General features: G+C 48.9%; 1 protein-coding gene across 1 annotated transcript in view; it reads left to right on the top strand.

Moving 5' to 3' along the window:
- The window catches only part of CRACDL (CRACD like), a 124,261-nt gene extending 110,655 nt beyond the window's left edge, over nt 1-13,606 (top strand). The window contains exons 8-10 of the mRNA XM_061211094.1: nt 10,706-10,878; nt 11,907-12,051; nt 12,838-13,606. Of these exons, the coding sequence (XP_061067077.1) occupies nt 10,706-10,878; nt 11,907-12,051; nt 12,838-12,980 (461 nt within the window). The 3' untranslated portion in view covers nt 12,981-13,606. The remainder of the gene's footprint in view (nt 1-10,705; nt 10,879-11,906; nt 12,052-12,837) is intronic.
- The last annotated feature ends 2,183 nt before the right edge of the window (nt 13,607-15,789 follow it).

The raw sequence follows: 15,789 nt of genomic DNA, 5'->3' as shown, positions 1-15,789 counted from the left end.
GATATTTTCAGTCCACAATAAAGACTGGGCATCTTTTCTGATCAGAATGAGCCACTTGTCCTCATTCTTTTTAAGGGCTACAGAGTACATGTACCATATTTTATTTAGCCATTCCCCTACTGAAGGGAGTTCCAATTGTTTTGAGGTTTTTTTCCCTTTTGCTAACAGTGGTGCAGTCACCCGCTGTGTTCATTTTAGCTGTGTGTATTCACACAGTTGTTTCTCCAGGCTAGATTCTTTTTTGTCTTCTTCTTTTTTTTCTTTTTTGACTGCGCTCTGCGGATTATGGGATCTTAGTTCCCCGACCAGGGATTGTACCCTGGCTCTTGGCAGTGAAAGTGTGGAGTCCCAACCACTGGATGGCCAGGGAATTCCATATCTAGACTAGATTCTTAAAAGTGGGTTTTCTGGCTCACAGAGCTTGTGAAGTTTTAATTTAATAGACAACTTCAAATAACCCTCCGTAAAGGTTGTACCAGTTTACACTTCTAAGAGCAGAGTAGAGACTATTTCTCCGCCCCCTCATCAGCACTAGGTATTATCTGTCTATTTTTAATTTCTTTTTTTTCAATCTGATGGATGAAGAATGTCAGTCATGTTTTACACCTTGGTCAGCAAGTCCTGTTTATCCTAATGTGACATGTCTTTATCCTCCCCTCCTGCACCCAGGTCAGCCCTCAGCAACCTTTAACCTGACACCTGCAGCACCTCCTCCCCCCAACTCCCCTCTCACCCTCTCTTCCCAAGTCATGGGTCTAACCGCGGAGCTTTCCTCTTTAAAATGTCCCAATGCCTTCCCATTATATTTAGAATAAAATTCAAAGTCCTGCGTGAGGCATTTAAGGCTTCTTAGATTCTGGCCAAAATCAACATTTCTGCCTTCCCAAGTTCATCTGCCACTACTTCCCTCCCTCTGATATCTCCAGCCCCACCCCTGCCACCAGGTCCCTGAGAACATCAGGGGCTTTGATTCTTGGCAGTGTCTGTGCCTGGGGGAGGGGCGGGGCTCCTGGCCTGCAGTGGGTGGCCCTCAGCCGAGTGTGTGTGACCAGGTGCTGGGACAAGGCTGGGAAGCAAGCCAGGCAGAGCTTGCAACCCAGAAGAGCCTGGGTTTGGAGGTTTGACTCCGAGGTCCACCCGTCAGGGGCTATGGGATTCGGAGCCATTGAGTTTCTCAACCTCTGTGTCTTAACTTCCTCCTTTGTAAAATGAGGTTAGTAGTAACTCACGGGGCAGCAAGGGCATTTTCACTGCCAACCGTGATACAGTCTCACAGGGTACAAGTCATACTTCCCTAAGGAGGTACCGAAACCACCTCTGGGCGGCGGAGACCAGCATGCGGGCGTGGGACTCTCCTGTCCCGGTTCTGCTGAAGGCACCGCTGCGTAGATGTGAGACCCCAGAGAGAACGTGTGCAGAATACTGCGGGAGTCACAGACCACCACCACCTCCCTGAGTGTACACAGGGGTCCTAAGAGGGGAAGAGGAAGAGAGAGCATTTGCAGGGGTCACAGCTGCAGTTCTGTGAGTCCTCAGCTCAACAAGGTGGCACCAGGGGAGCCTCCCTCATCCCGAGGGGGCCTCCCACGGGACAGGGACGGGGCGCAGGGACTCTGGGGACAGGAGCCAGTGTGGGTGGAGGGGAGCTGAGCTAGCCGGGGAGGGTGGGTGGTGGGTGGGAATCTCTCAGAGTCAGTTTGGGACTCTGCCAGATGCACCCAGGACACAGCCCACCCGGACAGTGGCAGGCGCCAGTCACAGGAGAGCTCTGCCTGTCCCCCACCCCCTCCTTCCCAGACCCCCAGCCCCTGGGGAAGGACCCCCCCCACCCCCAGCTCAGACGCCCTGCATTCGGGGGGGCAGGAGACAACACTGACTCAGCCCAGAGGTGACGCCGTGTTCTGAAGTGACCGCAGTAAAACTTAGGCCAAAAGACTTGCCCAGAGGCACCTGGCATGTGACCCGGGGGGCTGGGGGGAAGCGGCGTTTGGGGCCGTGTAGACCACCTTTGCGTCCAGTGTCTTCATTGTAATGCTCTGTGGGGGGAGGGAGGTATCAACGGGGGGTGGCTGTGTGCTCCGGAGGACATGTGGCAGTATCTGGAGACATGGTCGAATGTCACAACTACAGTGCAAGGAAGGGAGATACCACCAGCATCTAGTGGGAGGAGGCTAAACATCCTACAATGCACAGGACAGGCCCCCAGCGCCCCCCAGCAGAGAATTATCCAGCCCCAAGCCTCGGTAGTGCCAGGGTGAGTAACGGTTGCTTGTCACTCCGTGATAACCAATGATGGGAGGGCATGACGTGTGGGAAAGTTGTGAGGTCATTCCCCTTAATATGATATGGTGTGCGATGTAGTGAATGAAGGTTAGGGATCCAGAGGCCTGTGTCCAATGCCCCCTTGGTGACACATTGGCTGTGTCACCTTGAGCAAGTCCTCTACACAGTGAGACTCTGTGTTTCCATCTCTGAAATGGGGATTGAAAGTATTCTATGTTACAAGGCGAGTTGTGAGGGTCATTATGAATATGACACTGCTCTGAAAACTGAGACCTAGTAACCCTTAGCTGTTAACGTTTCTTGAGTGATGAATCGGGGAAAGGTCCCTACCTGTCTGGGGTTGGGAGGGGGAGGTGTAATAGAGGAGGGCAGATCCAAGCTCCGTGGACAAGAGCCATCCCTCCACTGATTGGCCACTCGGTGGCCACTCGAGACAGAATTCCACTCGAGACAGAATTCCAGCTGTTCCTGGAGAGCCACCAGGAATCCAAGGTGGGGTGACTGTTTACATTCTGAATTGTAGGAGGATGCCGTGTAATATAATAATTTCACTACTCTTCCTCCTTTGCTGAGCTCAAAGTTATTTTCGAATTACAGTGCCTTTCCATCCCCATATGCTTATAAGGTCCCAGTTATATCACCTGGCAGGTAATGGAGACCAGCTGTCTCTGTACTCAGAGAAGGACTTTGGTCATTGCCTTCTGCTTGGAGACGGTCTTAATTGCACACACAGTGGTGCGTGAGCAAATGGACTTTCAATCTGAGCTCCTCCATTACAACTCCGTGCCCTTGGAGCCTGTTGCTGGCTTCCTGCTTGCCACCGTGAGGTGTGGGGTTCAGGCTGGACACTGGGACAAGGTCTGCCAGCCTTCACATGCTGAGGCCCAGGCTTAGCCCCTGAACTCAAGCAAAGAGGCTGGCCAAGTGTCTGACCCTTGGGCCCCACCCCCAGTACACGTGTCTGCCTGTGATCTGATGCCCGGCCCTGCACATCCAAATCAGGTCAATGAGTAGGTCAAGGGAAGGTAGGTTTCAGGGGAGCTGGGGTGACGAGATCCCAGCAGTGCTCCTGACTTAGAAGGAGGGAAAGGGATAAGGACCGTTTAGCCCTGGTGGCCGAGAAAGAGGCTCTCAGATGCAGTGGCTCTCCTCCCTGAGAGCTGCATTTTGCCACTGAGTTTAGAGAGGCAGGTTCTCTGCCCTTGCTGATCTGTGGTCTTATTTAGGAGAGGAAATGGAAGCAGTCGAAAAAGCAGGTGGTCCCAGAACTCCAGGTGCATGGAGACCCGAAGGGAAGTGAAGAGGATGGGAAGGGAGCTAGATCCTTCTCCAGGTCACTATCCAAGCACTGCCTGAGTTGTGATTATCTTAGAGTGGCTTTTGTGTTTTGGTTTTGGTTTTCTGCTTTTGATTGGAGAATGATATACATGCAGGGACGGGCACGTGCTGCTCAATGAATTTTCAGACACGGAACACACTCCAGACCAAGAAACAGAATGAGACCAGTGCCCGGAGGCCCCTTGGTGCCCCTTCCAGTGGGCTCTGGAACTCATTCCTGGACCGTGGCCACGTGTCAGCAGTGGAAGGACCCCTCTATCCGTGGTGGCTCTGGTAGGAGAGCCTGCATGCCTGCGCTGGAGGGGTGCACTGGGTTAGAGACATCCTTCCTCTCTGTAGACTCAGCATCTCCCACGGGGCCTGTGCTCACCCAGTACAGTTGATTCTTGTTTTTCACGGTAGCTGCATTCTATAAAGTCACCGCAAACACTGAATTAGCGAGTCATGAACCATCACTCCAGGGGGAATAAAGGGTTAGGTTCCTGTGAGCACGCAATCACAACATTTTTCTGAAGTGATTGATACATAACCTTGTTTTATGTGTGTTTCTGTTTAAAGGCAGCTTATTTAATATGTATTGTTGATTCATGAGCATCCAACTCCCAGCCAACAGCAGTATAACTCACACCTGAACGAAGCTCATCTGACACACGTATCTTCTCCATAACACACATCACTGCCTTCTTGTGCTTAGGGGCACCAGACAGCACTTCAATAGATATGGGGCTATTTTAGACAGTAAAATCACCAAGAAAAAACATAAAAGTGCAAAAAATGTGACCCTAAGTACACTGTGAAAGGACCCTTGTTTACAGCCTGAGAGCAGAAACATGAAAGAAGCATCCCCTTGTTCCACATCCGCTGGGAACGTGTTCATCCCAGGACTCAAAGTTTTCATTGCTCTGTGAACGTCTGCAAATGACCATGAAGGGTCAGCACTATTGATTTTTGGGGTTATAAATACGTTTTAGCGAGTAGGCGAATTGTCAAATACAAAATTCCTGGACGAGGGCTGACTGTGTTTGTTGGATGAACAGAGGAAGGAATGGTAAGTTTCCTTCGGAGGTGGAGCTAGGACACAGCTGAGTCGCAATTATTAAAAATGGGGGCTTTCTCTGCCAGAAACCCTTTCTCATTCTTAAAATGCTCAGCATGGCTTTACAAATGCTCACGTGAGCATTAAAAGCCCAAGTTCTCTGGTAGCATCGCACAGCCTGGCTCACAGCCAGAACCGATATAGAGCGACGGCAGACTTTGCCAGCTTGTATAGATCAGGAGCTGTCCCTGTAAGGTGAGACTGACAGTAGATCAATAAATACTTTTTAAAAAACCTTCAACTTTCATACAGAGAGCCCGCAGTGTGGGTGAGGCCCTTGTGTCCCCAGAGTCCCCTTCCCCCGCCCCAGCGGTCCCCTTAGTGTCTCTCCGGGCACACGGTCACCTCCGTGTAAACCAGGGTGATGGCAGAGGGGCTGGAGGGGAGACAGAAACAGGGTACGGCTCTGGCCTCAGCTCGTTGTCACGAATGCTGGTGATGCTTGCACTTCAGAGCAGAAATCTTAGCAAACTCGGGCCCCTCCATCCACAGAGAATATTGTGAAGAGCTGGGAATGAGCTGTGGATATGCGTTTTTAAGATGACAACGTAACAAAAGAGATTCAAAGCTGTGTGCCAGGGTGTTAACATAGCTCTCTTGGGCTATGTTGATTTATGAAGAACTTTTTTCTCTTCCTTTCTGCTTCTGCTTTCTGAATTTGTACATTGTGCATGTGTATTTTTATGAACAAGAAAGATATTTTATGAAAGGAAAAAGATTCTTTAAAATTGCTGCTCCAGAAGCGGCAGCATTTACCAAATGTTTACGAGGTGTAAGAAGCCTGCTGTCCTACTGTGTGTTAGCTTAGGGCGGAGTATCTGCTTTATTTTCTTAGCCAGAGGGCAAGAAACGGTGGTGGTTTACATTGTACAGCTCATTGCCTCTCACTCAGAAGACGGTGTTCTTTTTTTTTTTTTTTTAAGTTATTTTTTCAAGTATAGTTGATTTACAATGTGTTAATTTCTACTGTACAACAGAGTGATTCAGTTATACATTTATATACATTCTTTTTCATATTCTTTTCCATTATGGTTTATCACAGGATTTTGAATGTAGTCCCCTTTGCTATACAGTAGGACCTTGTTGTTTATCCATTCTATATATAATAGTTTGCATCTGTTAACCCCAATCTCCCACTCCATCCCTCCACCACCCCTTGGCAACCACAAGTCTGTTCTCTATGTCTGTGAGTCTGTTTCTGTTTTGTTGATAAGTTCATTTGTGTCATATTTTAGATTCCACGTATAAGTAATATCATATGTTGTCTTTCTGACTTACTTCACTTAGTATGATAACCTCTAGGTCCATCCATGTCACTGCAAATGGCATTATTTCATTCTTTTTTATGGCTGAGTAGTATTCTGTTGTGTACATACACCACATCTTCTTTATCTGTTCATCTGTCGATGGACACCTAGGTTGTTTCCACGAGGAGACGGTGTTCTTGACAAGTCCCAGCTGTGTCCTGGCTGTCACGGGGTGTAGACCCCTGTTAGAGTCCCACCCTCAGGGTCCCCAGCCTCCTCTCCGCACTCTCTGTAGGAACGCTGCCTATGCCCTGTTCCATACAACTTTCTCCAGTGAGTTGTAAAATACTCTTTTTGGCTCATATGGGTCATCCAACTGCATGACATAGGAATTCATCAGTGCTGTGTCAGTGCCGTCATGGTCAGAGTGACACCAGTGCCAGGAGCCCGACACTGAGCTCCCCGGGGGCCGGGGAGCCAGCTGGAGCACTGAGATGCCGGGGCCGCCTTGGCCTCGCACAGCCAGCCACCATTTGCCTCTGATTTAAAGCCCAGGATGGAAATGTTGTCTCCATGTACACTTAGTCTTGACTGAAGCATTAGAATATCTTGTTGACTGAAGTAGTGAGTTTCAACCCCTAGTCAAAGCCCTCTCTCCAGTCTCCCTGTGGTGCAGCAAAGGCCAGCACGTGCTGGGTATTGCTGGGAGGACCATGTGGCCAGACATCTGGGGCCAAAAGAGATCAGAGGGCACGACCAGCCACTGAGCGTGAAGGAAAGATCTAAGAGGAAGTGAAAGGACCCCTTTAAGAAAAGTCCAGGGCTTCCCTGGTGGCGCAGTGGTTGAGAATCTGCCTGCCAATGCAGGGGACACGGGTTCGAGCCCTGGTCTGGGAAGATCCCACATGCCGTGGAGCAACTGGGCCCGTGAGCCACAATTACTGAGCCTGCGCGTCTGGAGCCTGTGCTCCGCAGCAAGAGAGGCCGCGATGGTGAGAGGCCCGCGCACCGCGATGAAGAGTGGTCCCCACTTGCCACAACTAGAGAAAGCCCTCGCACAGAAACGAAGACCCAACACAGTCATAAATAAATAAAAGAACGTGAATTTCTTAAAAAAAAAAAAAAAAAAGAGAAGTCCAGAAAGACAGATTATGAGGACTCTCTGGAATGAGGGATGGGAAATGCAGACTTTCTGTAAAATATGCAGCCACCCAGCCTGCCTTCTGTGTGCCGGGCAGTCACTGGGTTCTCTGGACAAGAAATAAAATGTAAAATTACATTGTAGATAAGCTAATATTAGAACAGCCCTTGGTATGTAGTCTCTGCCGTGTGTTTGTTTAATAAATAAGTTCTAATGACCAGAAGCATATGTCAGGGCTTACCTGGTGGTGCAGTGGTTAAGAATCTGCCTGCCAATGCAGGGGACACGGGTTCGAGCCCTGGTTCGGGAAGATCCCACGTGCTGCAGAGCAACTAAGCCCGTGAGCCACAACTACTGAGCCTGCGCTCTAGAGCCCGTGCACCACAACGAAGAGTAGCCCCCGCTCGCCACAACTGGAGAAAGCCCAGGCGCAGCAACGAAGACCCAACGCAGCCAAAAATAAATAAATAAAATAAATAAATTAAAAAAATAACAATAACGAAAGCATATGTCAGTGGGGTGGACTGTCAGCTGGCAGATGTGTCGGGGCAAATGTCTCAAGAGAGTTCCAGAGGATTAGGAGGGAGAGCATGTCCACCTAGGTGACCAGAACAGGCTTCATAGAGGAGATGGCATCCGGGTGCCGACTTGGTGGACGTGAGGGGGTGATCCTGGTGCCAGTGTCCAACTGCAACCGAAAGTGGGGCCCGGCTGCTCGCCTCTCAAAAGCCATTAAAGAGACCAGGTTGGTGGAAAGGAAAGTTTGCTTTATTTTGGATGCCAGCAACTGGGGTGGGGGGCACCTGTCCAAAGGCCGACTCCTCCCCACTGACAGTCAGGGGGCAAGAGCTGTTATAGACAGAGCGCAGGGGCTACATGCAGAAACAGCACAGTCAGCTCTGATGTCATCGAGAAATTGGTCATCAGTGGTCTGACCAGCGTCATCTTGATTGTTTTAGGTACAGTTAATCTTTAGTTTCGGGGTCGGTTTGTTTCCATGTCTTTGAGGCCAGTTCTTGGAATTGTGGCAGCTTGTGTCATGGAACTTCTTCCACCTGGTGAGGGTTTCAGTATCTATAAGACAGCTCACAGGAGATGGCTCAGAATATTATCTATAGCCCTTGAGGAGGAACTAAAGGTCCTTGACTTTGCTTACTGACTCAACTATTATTATTTGGTCTCCTTTGACTGTTTTCCTTTGTTTCTGCATTTTCTCACTTCTCGGATTAAACTTATTCTTTGGCTAAAGGTTTTCCACAAACAAAAGGCAGGCGGAGGACATGGGGGGCAAGCACCACAGGGCCCTGATCCGTTTCACAGCCTCTCCTGGACCGTGGCCACAGCCTCCCTCCTCACCCCCTGCCTCCAGCCCGCTGTCCCCCTACTCAGACTTACTCCTCACGCAGTCTCCAGAGTATACCCAGGGTTTAAAGCCCTGTGGCTCCCCGTTATAGACAAGAAAAAGGCCAGGAAGACCCCCTCAGTTGGCCTAGCCTGCGTTTCAGCCCCTCTGGGCCGGCCTGCTGGCAGTTCTGCCTTCTGCCCCCTCCACCTGGGAGGCCTTTCCTTACCCCTCTGCTCAGCCTAGAAGGTTCCTTCTCCAGGTCCCAACCACAGACAGCATCCTCAGGTCCTACCCACCGGTGTTACCCTGTGTCTACACAGCACGTTGTGAAGTGTAGCATTTTCCAGTTTCCGTTGAGTGACTTGTTTTTGCTTCGTCTCCTCCACTGGACTTGGAGCTCTTTGAAGGAACAGGTTTTTAAAATTTTTTCACCTTAGCATTTAACACAATCCTGCCCATAGCAAACAATGAGTGAATAAATGAATGGGAGGGAGGAAGAAAGGAAGGCGGACGGGGAGTAGAAATGCTGGGCTCTGGCTAAGAATAGACGTAGGGCTGGATTACACATTTGGAAGCAATCTGAGCAAATCTGAGTGTTGAAGGTCAGGAGTGGAACAGAGAACATTTGGGGAAGAAGAGAAAAAGGCTGAGGGTTGGGAACAAGGAGGAATTCCAGGTTTAGGAGCAAGAGTCCAGCAGGGACCTGCAGAGGGGACGCCCAAGGTGGACAGGCCTCCAGGATGGGTTATATGGCCACATCTGAGCTTCAAGGGTAAAGTAGCCCGAGGATGGGAGAGTCCTCTGATCTGTGGTCCAGTGGTTGGACGGATGGAGAGCGTGGCGCTCATGTTGTGTCAGGATCCAGGATTAGCTGAAGAGACACGGGCAGAAGCCACTGGAGTTGAGGGCAGAGGAGGGTTGAGAATGGGGCTCCAAGGGGGTGGCGAGGCTCCTGGAGATGGTTTTTTTTTTTTTTTTTTTTTTTTGAGCTGTGGGAGACCCAAGTGTTTTGCAAAGCAACGGGGAAGTGGTCAGCGGCCAGGGAGAGCCTGAGAGGCCAGAGGGGACAAGGGGTAAGTTGAGACGGAGCAGGGTTTGCAGGGGCCAAGGACAGGTCAGTGCACGTGAAGCCCAGGGTTCCTCTCCACCTGTCAGGAGGTCGAAGTTTGCAGGGCAGTGGCTCTGTCCCTCGTCCCTCCTTGGTGACCAGGGGACTGGCAGAAGAGAACTCCACGTTGAACTGGAGGCGGAAGCCAAACCAAATAGAGTAGAATTCTAAACATGCCAGAACAAGGGGTGGCATCTGTCAGACCACAAAGAATGAGGACGCTGACTCGCCCTGGCCGTCCTCGCGTGTGGCTGTGACCCGGGTGTGGCCTGTACCTGCTGGCGGGGCTGCCCTGTGGACACGGGAAGCAGGAAGGAGCCGGGTGGGGTTGGAGGTAACCGTCCACTTGCTTTGTGGGCTGGCTGGCAAATATTCAGAGAGGACAGCTCATGGGGAACCCTTGGATTCAGGGTGCTTTCCAGAGACCTGTGAGAAGCCACTTATTGAATCATTCCGTTTCCTTGAGAAAAACAAACTGGCTTCTTTTTTCTGTTGATGAAGATAATAAATTCTCATCATAGAAAATATGAAAATACGGAAGAGTCGAAAAACAAGGGAAGGGGGGAATGACCCACAGTTTACCGCCCAAAATAAGCACTGTGAACATGGAAGGAAATTCAGCAAAATGTTTTGGTTTTAAAGGCATTATTTCTCTTCTCTCCCGAACGTCAAGGAAAACAGCCACGGCTTACTTTTGGTGTCAGTCTCCACAAGGGGAGGTTGTGCTTATAATTTCTAAAAGAAAAGAGAAGAAGAACGTTCCAAGTAAATCGGGTGTTGGGTAGTATGTACTGGTCCAGAGTGACAGGCCTATATTAAAGAAACCTGACCTATTTATGTATTGACACTTATCTCATTCTCTAAGGTATCCCATAGGAGGAAGGTGACTTTAAAATGTGTGTATAGGAGCAGTTGCATTTGATTCTTTGTGGCTCAGACTGGAGGAGCATAATCTCTTTGATTCGTCTTTAACTGAGAAAACAAAGTCCCTGAAAACAAAGTACTAGTGTCACCAGAGAGGCTCTCAGACCTCCTTCCCTGCCACTGTCTCCCAGAGCCCCTGTGCCGTGCTGTCTGGGTGGGAGAAGCCACAGGGGGGCTGAAGGTGACCAGGATTGTTTTGCATAACCTGTGTCTTTACCCACAGAGAAGGCAGCAGGGCCTGGGACCGACGGCCAGCCTGCGCCACCCTGGATCACCGTCGGGCGGCAGAAGCGGCGAGGGGCCCCGGAGCAGCCATCCAGCCAGGAAGACAAGCCTGGGGCCCGGACCTTGAAGTCTGACACAGGAAGGCCAGCCAGGGCGCCCGAGAGAACCCAGGTGCTTAGAGCAAATATTCCCTGTCCCTGTGGATGGGAGAGCCCCCGGCGGGGCTGGGACCCGGGACCCCGTGATGGCCTCATGTCCTGCACGGTCATTACAGGGACCGTCGCCTGTGGTGACTGCTGCTGTCTGCCCTGTGCGTGTGCTGGGCTGCTAGGGCGTCAGAGAAGCCGTGGATCACTCAGGCAGTGGAGACAGCCCTCTGCTCCCGGCCTCCTCGGCAACGCAGCTCAGCATCTGGAGAGCTGGACCGGGGTTAAAATAACTTCTCAGTTGGACGCTAGGCGACCATGTCAACAGCTCCATCTCGACTCATTTTGCAATAATGACCGAGTTCTGCTTTTGCTGCTACACTGGCCACCCGCTGGGGTCCTTATTCCTCACCTAGGACTGCAGGTCTGGAACCTGGGGCTCCCTTTTACACTCCGGACTGAAAACAGCGTTATCAAACCCAAACGACTGCGCTTAGAAGCAGGCTGAGACTCACAGCTTTTGTGTTCCCCCAGTTGCCATGGTAAATCCCAAAGCACATTTCAGCCGTGAGGGGAAGTGAGCCTGAGCCAACAGTAGAACCTGCTTCTCTCCATTTTAACCAAAACCACAATCGTACCCAAGTTTGGAAACCCTCCTTCCGGCTTAGGGAATTCATAAAACAAATATTCACCAGTGACCCCGGCATCCATGATCATACCAAGTGTCATAAAAGTCTCAAAACTATTTCCAAACACAGTTCATTTTGCCTTTCCAATGGAACCCTGCTGCCTGACATCTGGGGTTGAGTCCAGGACTGGGGACAGGGCAGAAACCAGGACGCCTGTGTGTGCCCAGGAGGCCTGCATGAGTGGACTCCAGCATCCTGGAGGCCAGATGGCAGCCGGTACCCAAAGCAGAGCTCCCCCGAGAAAGTGCCAGTAGCATGATTCATGTTGGCAGAAAAACCTCGTGGCTCATTGCCTTTGGTTAGGTTTGTCCCCATCTGAATCTCAGGTGACGGGACAGCGTGTGTCTTTCTTATGTCCTCACAGGAGTCCATGAAGCAAGCTGACTTCGTCCGCAGCAAGTCTTTCCTGATGGCCCCTGCCAAGCCTGCTGTGGACCAGAGGCAGGGGACAAAGCTCCACCTCCAGGAGGGGCTGCAAAGAGGGATCTCCTTGTCCCATCAGAACTTGGGTATGAAACCCGAAAATAGTACTGAACACTTTGAAATGCATTTCCGGGTTTGGTCCTGCCATGTTTTGTTCTGTTTTGTTTTTCTGAATTACTTGCCACGTTGATTTTTTAAAAACAGCTTTTATTGACATAATCATTTACATGGCAAAAAACTCACCCATTTTAAGCATACAGTTCAGTGAGTATATATTTACTGAGTTGTCCAATCATCACAGTCCAATTTTAGAACATTTCCCTCACCCTAAAAAGCTGCCTCATGCCCATTTACAGTCATTCACCATTCCCACCCCCCAGCTCTCTATTTTCTGTCTCTCTCTCTGTTTGCCTCTTTTGGGACATGTCTTCTAAATGGCATCATAAAATATGTGTTCTTTTGTATCTGGCTTCTTTCACTGAGCATAATGTTTCTAGGTTCATCTTTGTTGTGGTATGTATCAGTATTTTTAAATTTAGTTTTCGTTTTGGTAAAATACACATAACAGAATTCACCATCTTAACCCTTTTTTAAGTGTACAGTTCAGTTAAGAATATTCACACACAGAGTTCCGACAGCTTTATTGTGAAAGTTTCTCTCACCTCACTGTGTCACTGGAACTGTTTGAGCCTGCTCTGAAGTCTTTTCAGCACATAAATTATTCCACACCGAAATCTTCTTTACACGTGTACGGGCTTTATGTTTGAGACCACAGTTAAGACCTTGGACCTGTAGTTTAAAGGCGTGCAAGAGGCTTAAGTGCAAATCCAAACTCATTTCTCACATTTCCGTTTGTTTTGTCTTTTCTCCAGCAGCCCAGTCGGCAGTGATGATGGAGAAAGAATTGCATCAGCTGAAGAGGGCCAGCTATGCCAGCACAGACCAGCCATCCTGGATGGAACTTGCCAGAAAGAAGTCGCAAGCTTGGAGCGACATGCCCCAAATTATAAAATAGGTTAACAGTGTGCTGGTAAAGAATGTCCACTACCTTGACGGGTCACTTTCTTTAAAACTGCCACTAAATCAAGGCAAACAAACTGTGAAACTTGAGTGATTTTATCATCAGGTTACGGGAGAGCGAGCTCGGGGAAGAGGAAGGAACCAGGCAGACAAGTTGGACGGACACATCGCCAAGGGCCTGGGCCAGAGGTGCCCGAAGACAAGAAAACCATTGAAAAGGGCCAGGAACAAGGTTTTGTGCCCACAGGTATGAATGTGAGTCTTTCAGAATCCCCAGGATAAAGAAGGCTCGGGCAGGGAAGGAAATGCAAACGAAGCGTGGATGCAGAACTCGGAGGGCCTTTGGGAGAACGTGTGTCTGCGCCTCCATCTGAGATCAGCTGTGTCTCTGGCCATTGTCCTGCCTGTGGAGCCTATCTTCTCCTTTCATGTTGACCGTTCGGCATGACATTCATGGTAAAACAGGGATGCCGTTTCCAAGAGCAGCTATAACACGGTCCGTTTTCCTGAAGGCAGCTACTCCAAGAAGGAGTGGAAGGAACACCGCAGGGTTCATCAATTCATAGACTCTTTCCAAAATTAATTTTTAAACTTTTCCACTTGGCATCTGTGTCCCTCACTATTGCACAATGCATTGCCTGTTCAATAAAACGTTTCAAACCTGCTTCCGTGACACGTGTTATTTCCGTGCTATTTCTACTCACGTTGAGAGAACGTCCTCCAGCAACTGAGTTAAATGCAATGTGTGGAATTTCATTTAATATAGATCTCATGTCAAATCTCAGTTGGGTTGATTTGGGAGTTTGGGTTGTATGAGATCTTTTTTTTCCCCAGTAAAGTTTTGGTCTTTGTTTTTGAAAATCAGAAGCTACTGTAGGTTTTTTGCTCTTTACAACTATTTGGTACAACATATTAAAAATATAAAATTTCCTTTAAAGTTGCAATTCTTTAACATCTCATTAATCTAACCTGTATGTTTCTGTTGAAAACTAGGTTATCAGTGCATTAACCAGGATGACCCATGAGTGGAGAATGTGGAGAAGCCAGGAGAGTAAGAGCATATATTTGGGATCTCAGAATTATGTCTCAATTATATAATACCTCTATTTTTAAAAACCTTTCCAATTTGTTCCTTTGAACAAGCTAATCTCCATGGGAATGTGTATAGCTGGGGACATTTAGCCATCAGAATCAGTAAGACGTCATATATAATTTGATTTTATATACCCTAAGTTCTGCTCCTTTTATTGTATTTTCCAGCTGTTAGAACTATACAACGTGGTCAGGTCTACCTGTATTGAAAAAGTCCTGGGATAGTTGTTTTTTCCCCAACCAAATTGATCTGTTAACTGCATTCACTTAGAGAACATCAGTGCCAAATTCCATGGTGAATGTGCTCTAAACGAGAACTCCCTCCATTCAGCCTTGCTCCAAAAGCTTAGACGTGCACAGTTTTAACTAGGAAAAAGAACATGTTGTCTGTTATTACTCAACACCATCATTTCTCCTATTAGCAGAACATTTCAGATGAACAGTTTTGAGGCAGTGGATTTCACTGTAAGATCAAAAGTATTTGGTTCCATTTTGTTGAAATAGAGGTTGATATTCTCTGTGTGTTGCAGGACTGGGTTTCATTCTCTCTGGCACCAGGTAAGTTAGGAGGGTATAGAATTTTCGGACACTGGGAGAATTCCCTGCAGGGGGTGGGGGTGGTCCTGCAGCTGCCACCTCTCCCTGTGCCCTGCATGGAGGTTGTGACCTTCTTCCATAACAAGAAGAGCTGAGACAGAGGCCAAAATTTGGAGATGATGTGGGAAGTCTAGACTGGAAATGGAGATGGCAAAAGCTTGCAAAGAACTGTCAGCTTGGTTTTTCCTAAGAAGAAAGACAGTAAGCAATTATTGAGTTCTTCCTCTGTCCCGGGCACTGCTCTGAGTGCTTCGTACCTATTATTTGTAATCCTCTCCACAGTCCTTTGGAGATAAGTACCGATCTCTACTTTGCAGATGAGGAAACGGAGGCATTTCATTGAGATTAAGGTCACCTGCCCAAGATCTCATAGCAGAGCACCTGGTAAGTGGCCCCAGACCCCATGCTTTTAAACACTACCCTCAAGTGAATCCCCATTTTTAAAAAGCATTAGTGTGGAGGTGAATCTGTGTCCTCAGAGACGTAACACAGACAAGGGGGTGCTAAACTTGACCTTGAGGGCTCCTGCATGGCTATAGACTTAATTTTTGTGTCTCCCCAAAATTCATATGTTAAATCCTAATGCCCAGTGCAACAGTATTAGGAGGTGGGGCGTTGGGGAGGTGAATAGGTCATGAGGATGGAGCCTTCATGAATGGGATTAGTGCCCTCATAAAAGAGACCCCAGAGAGCTCCCTTGCCCCTTCTGCCGTGTGAGGATACAGTGAGAAGATGGCCATCTACAGACCAGGAAGAGGGCTATCACCAGACACTGGGTCTGCCGGCACCTGGATCTTGGACTTCCTGTCCTCCAGAACTGTGAGAAACAAATTTCTGTTGTTTATAAGCCAAGCATTCTGTTACAGCAGCCCAACCAGACTAAGACATATATCCTGGAGACAAGTGTACCTCGTGATGTTTCCCTGGTGACCATCTTGATTCCCACCCTAAAGTTCCTTAAAAGGACTGGAGAAAGTGTGAGGGTTCTTTTGTACTTTATAATCATGAGCACCTACACAGACCGTGAGGTGTTCCCATTCATTCCTTCACTTCGTTCAGTCAACACCAGTGTGCGGGCGCTCTACCAGGGCCTGGGGGCACCCTGATGAGCAAAT

This window comes from Eubalaena glacialis, chromosome 14 (assembly GCF_028564815.1).
Source record: "Eubalaena glacialis isolate mEubGla1 chromosome 14, mEubGla1.1.hap2.+ XY, whole genome shotgun sequence".
NCBI lineage: Eukaryota > Metazoa > Chordata > Mammalia > Artiodactyla > Balaenidae > Eubalaena > Eubalaena glacialis.
This window is presented reverse-complemented; position numbering and strand designations above follow the sequence as displayed.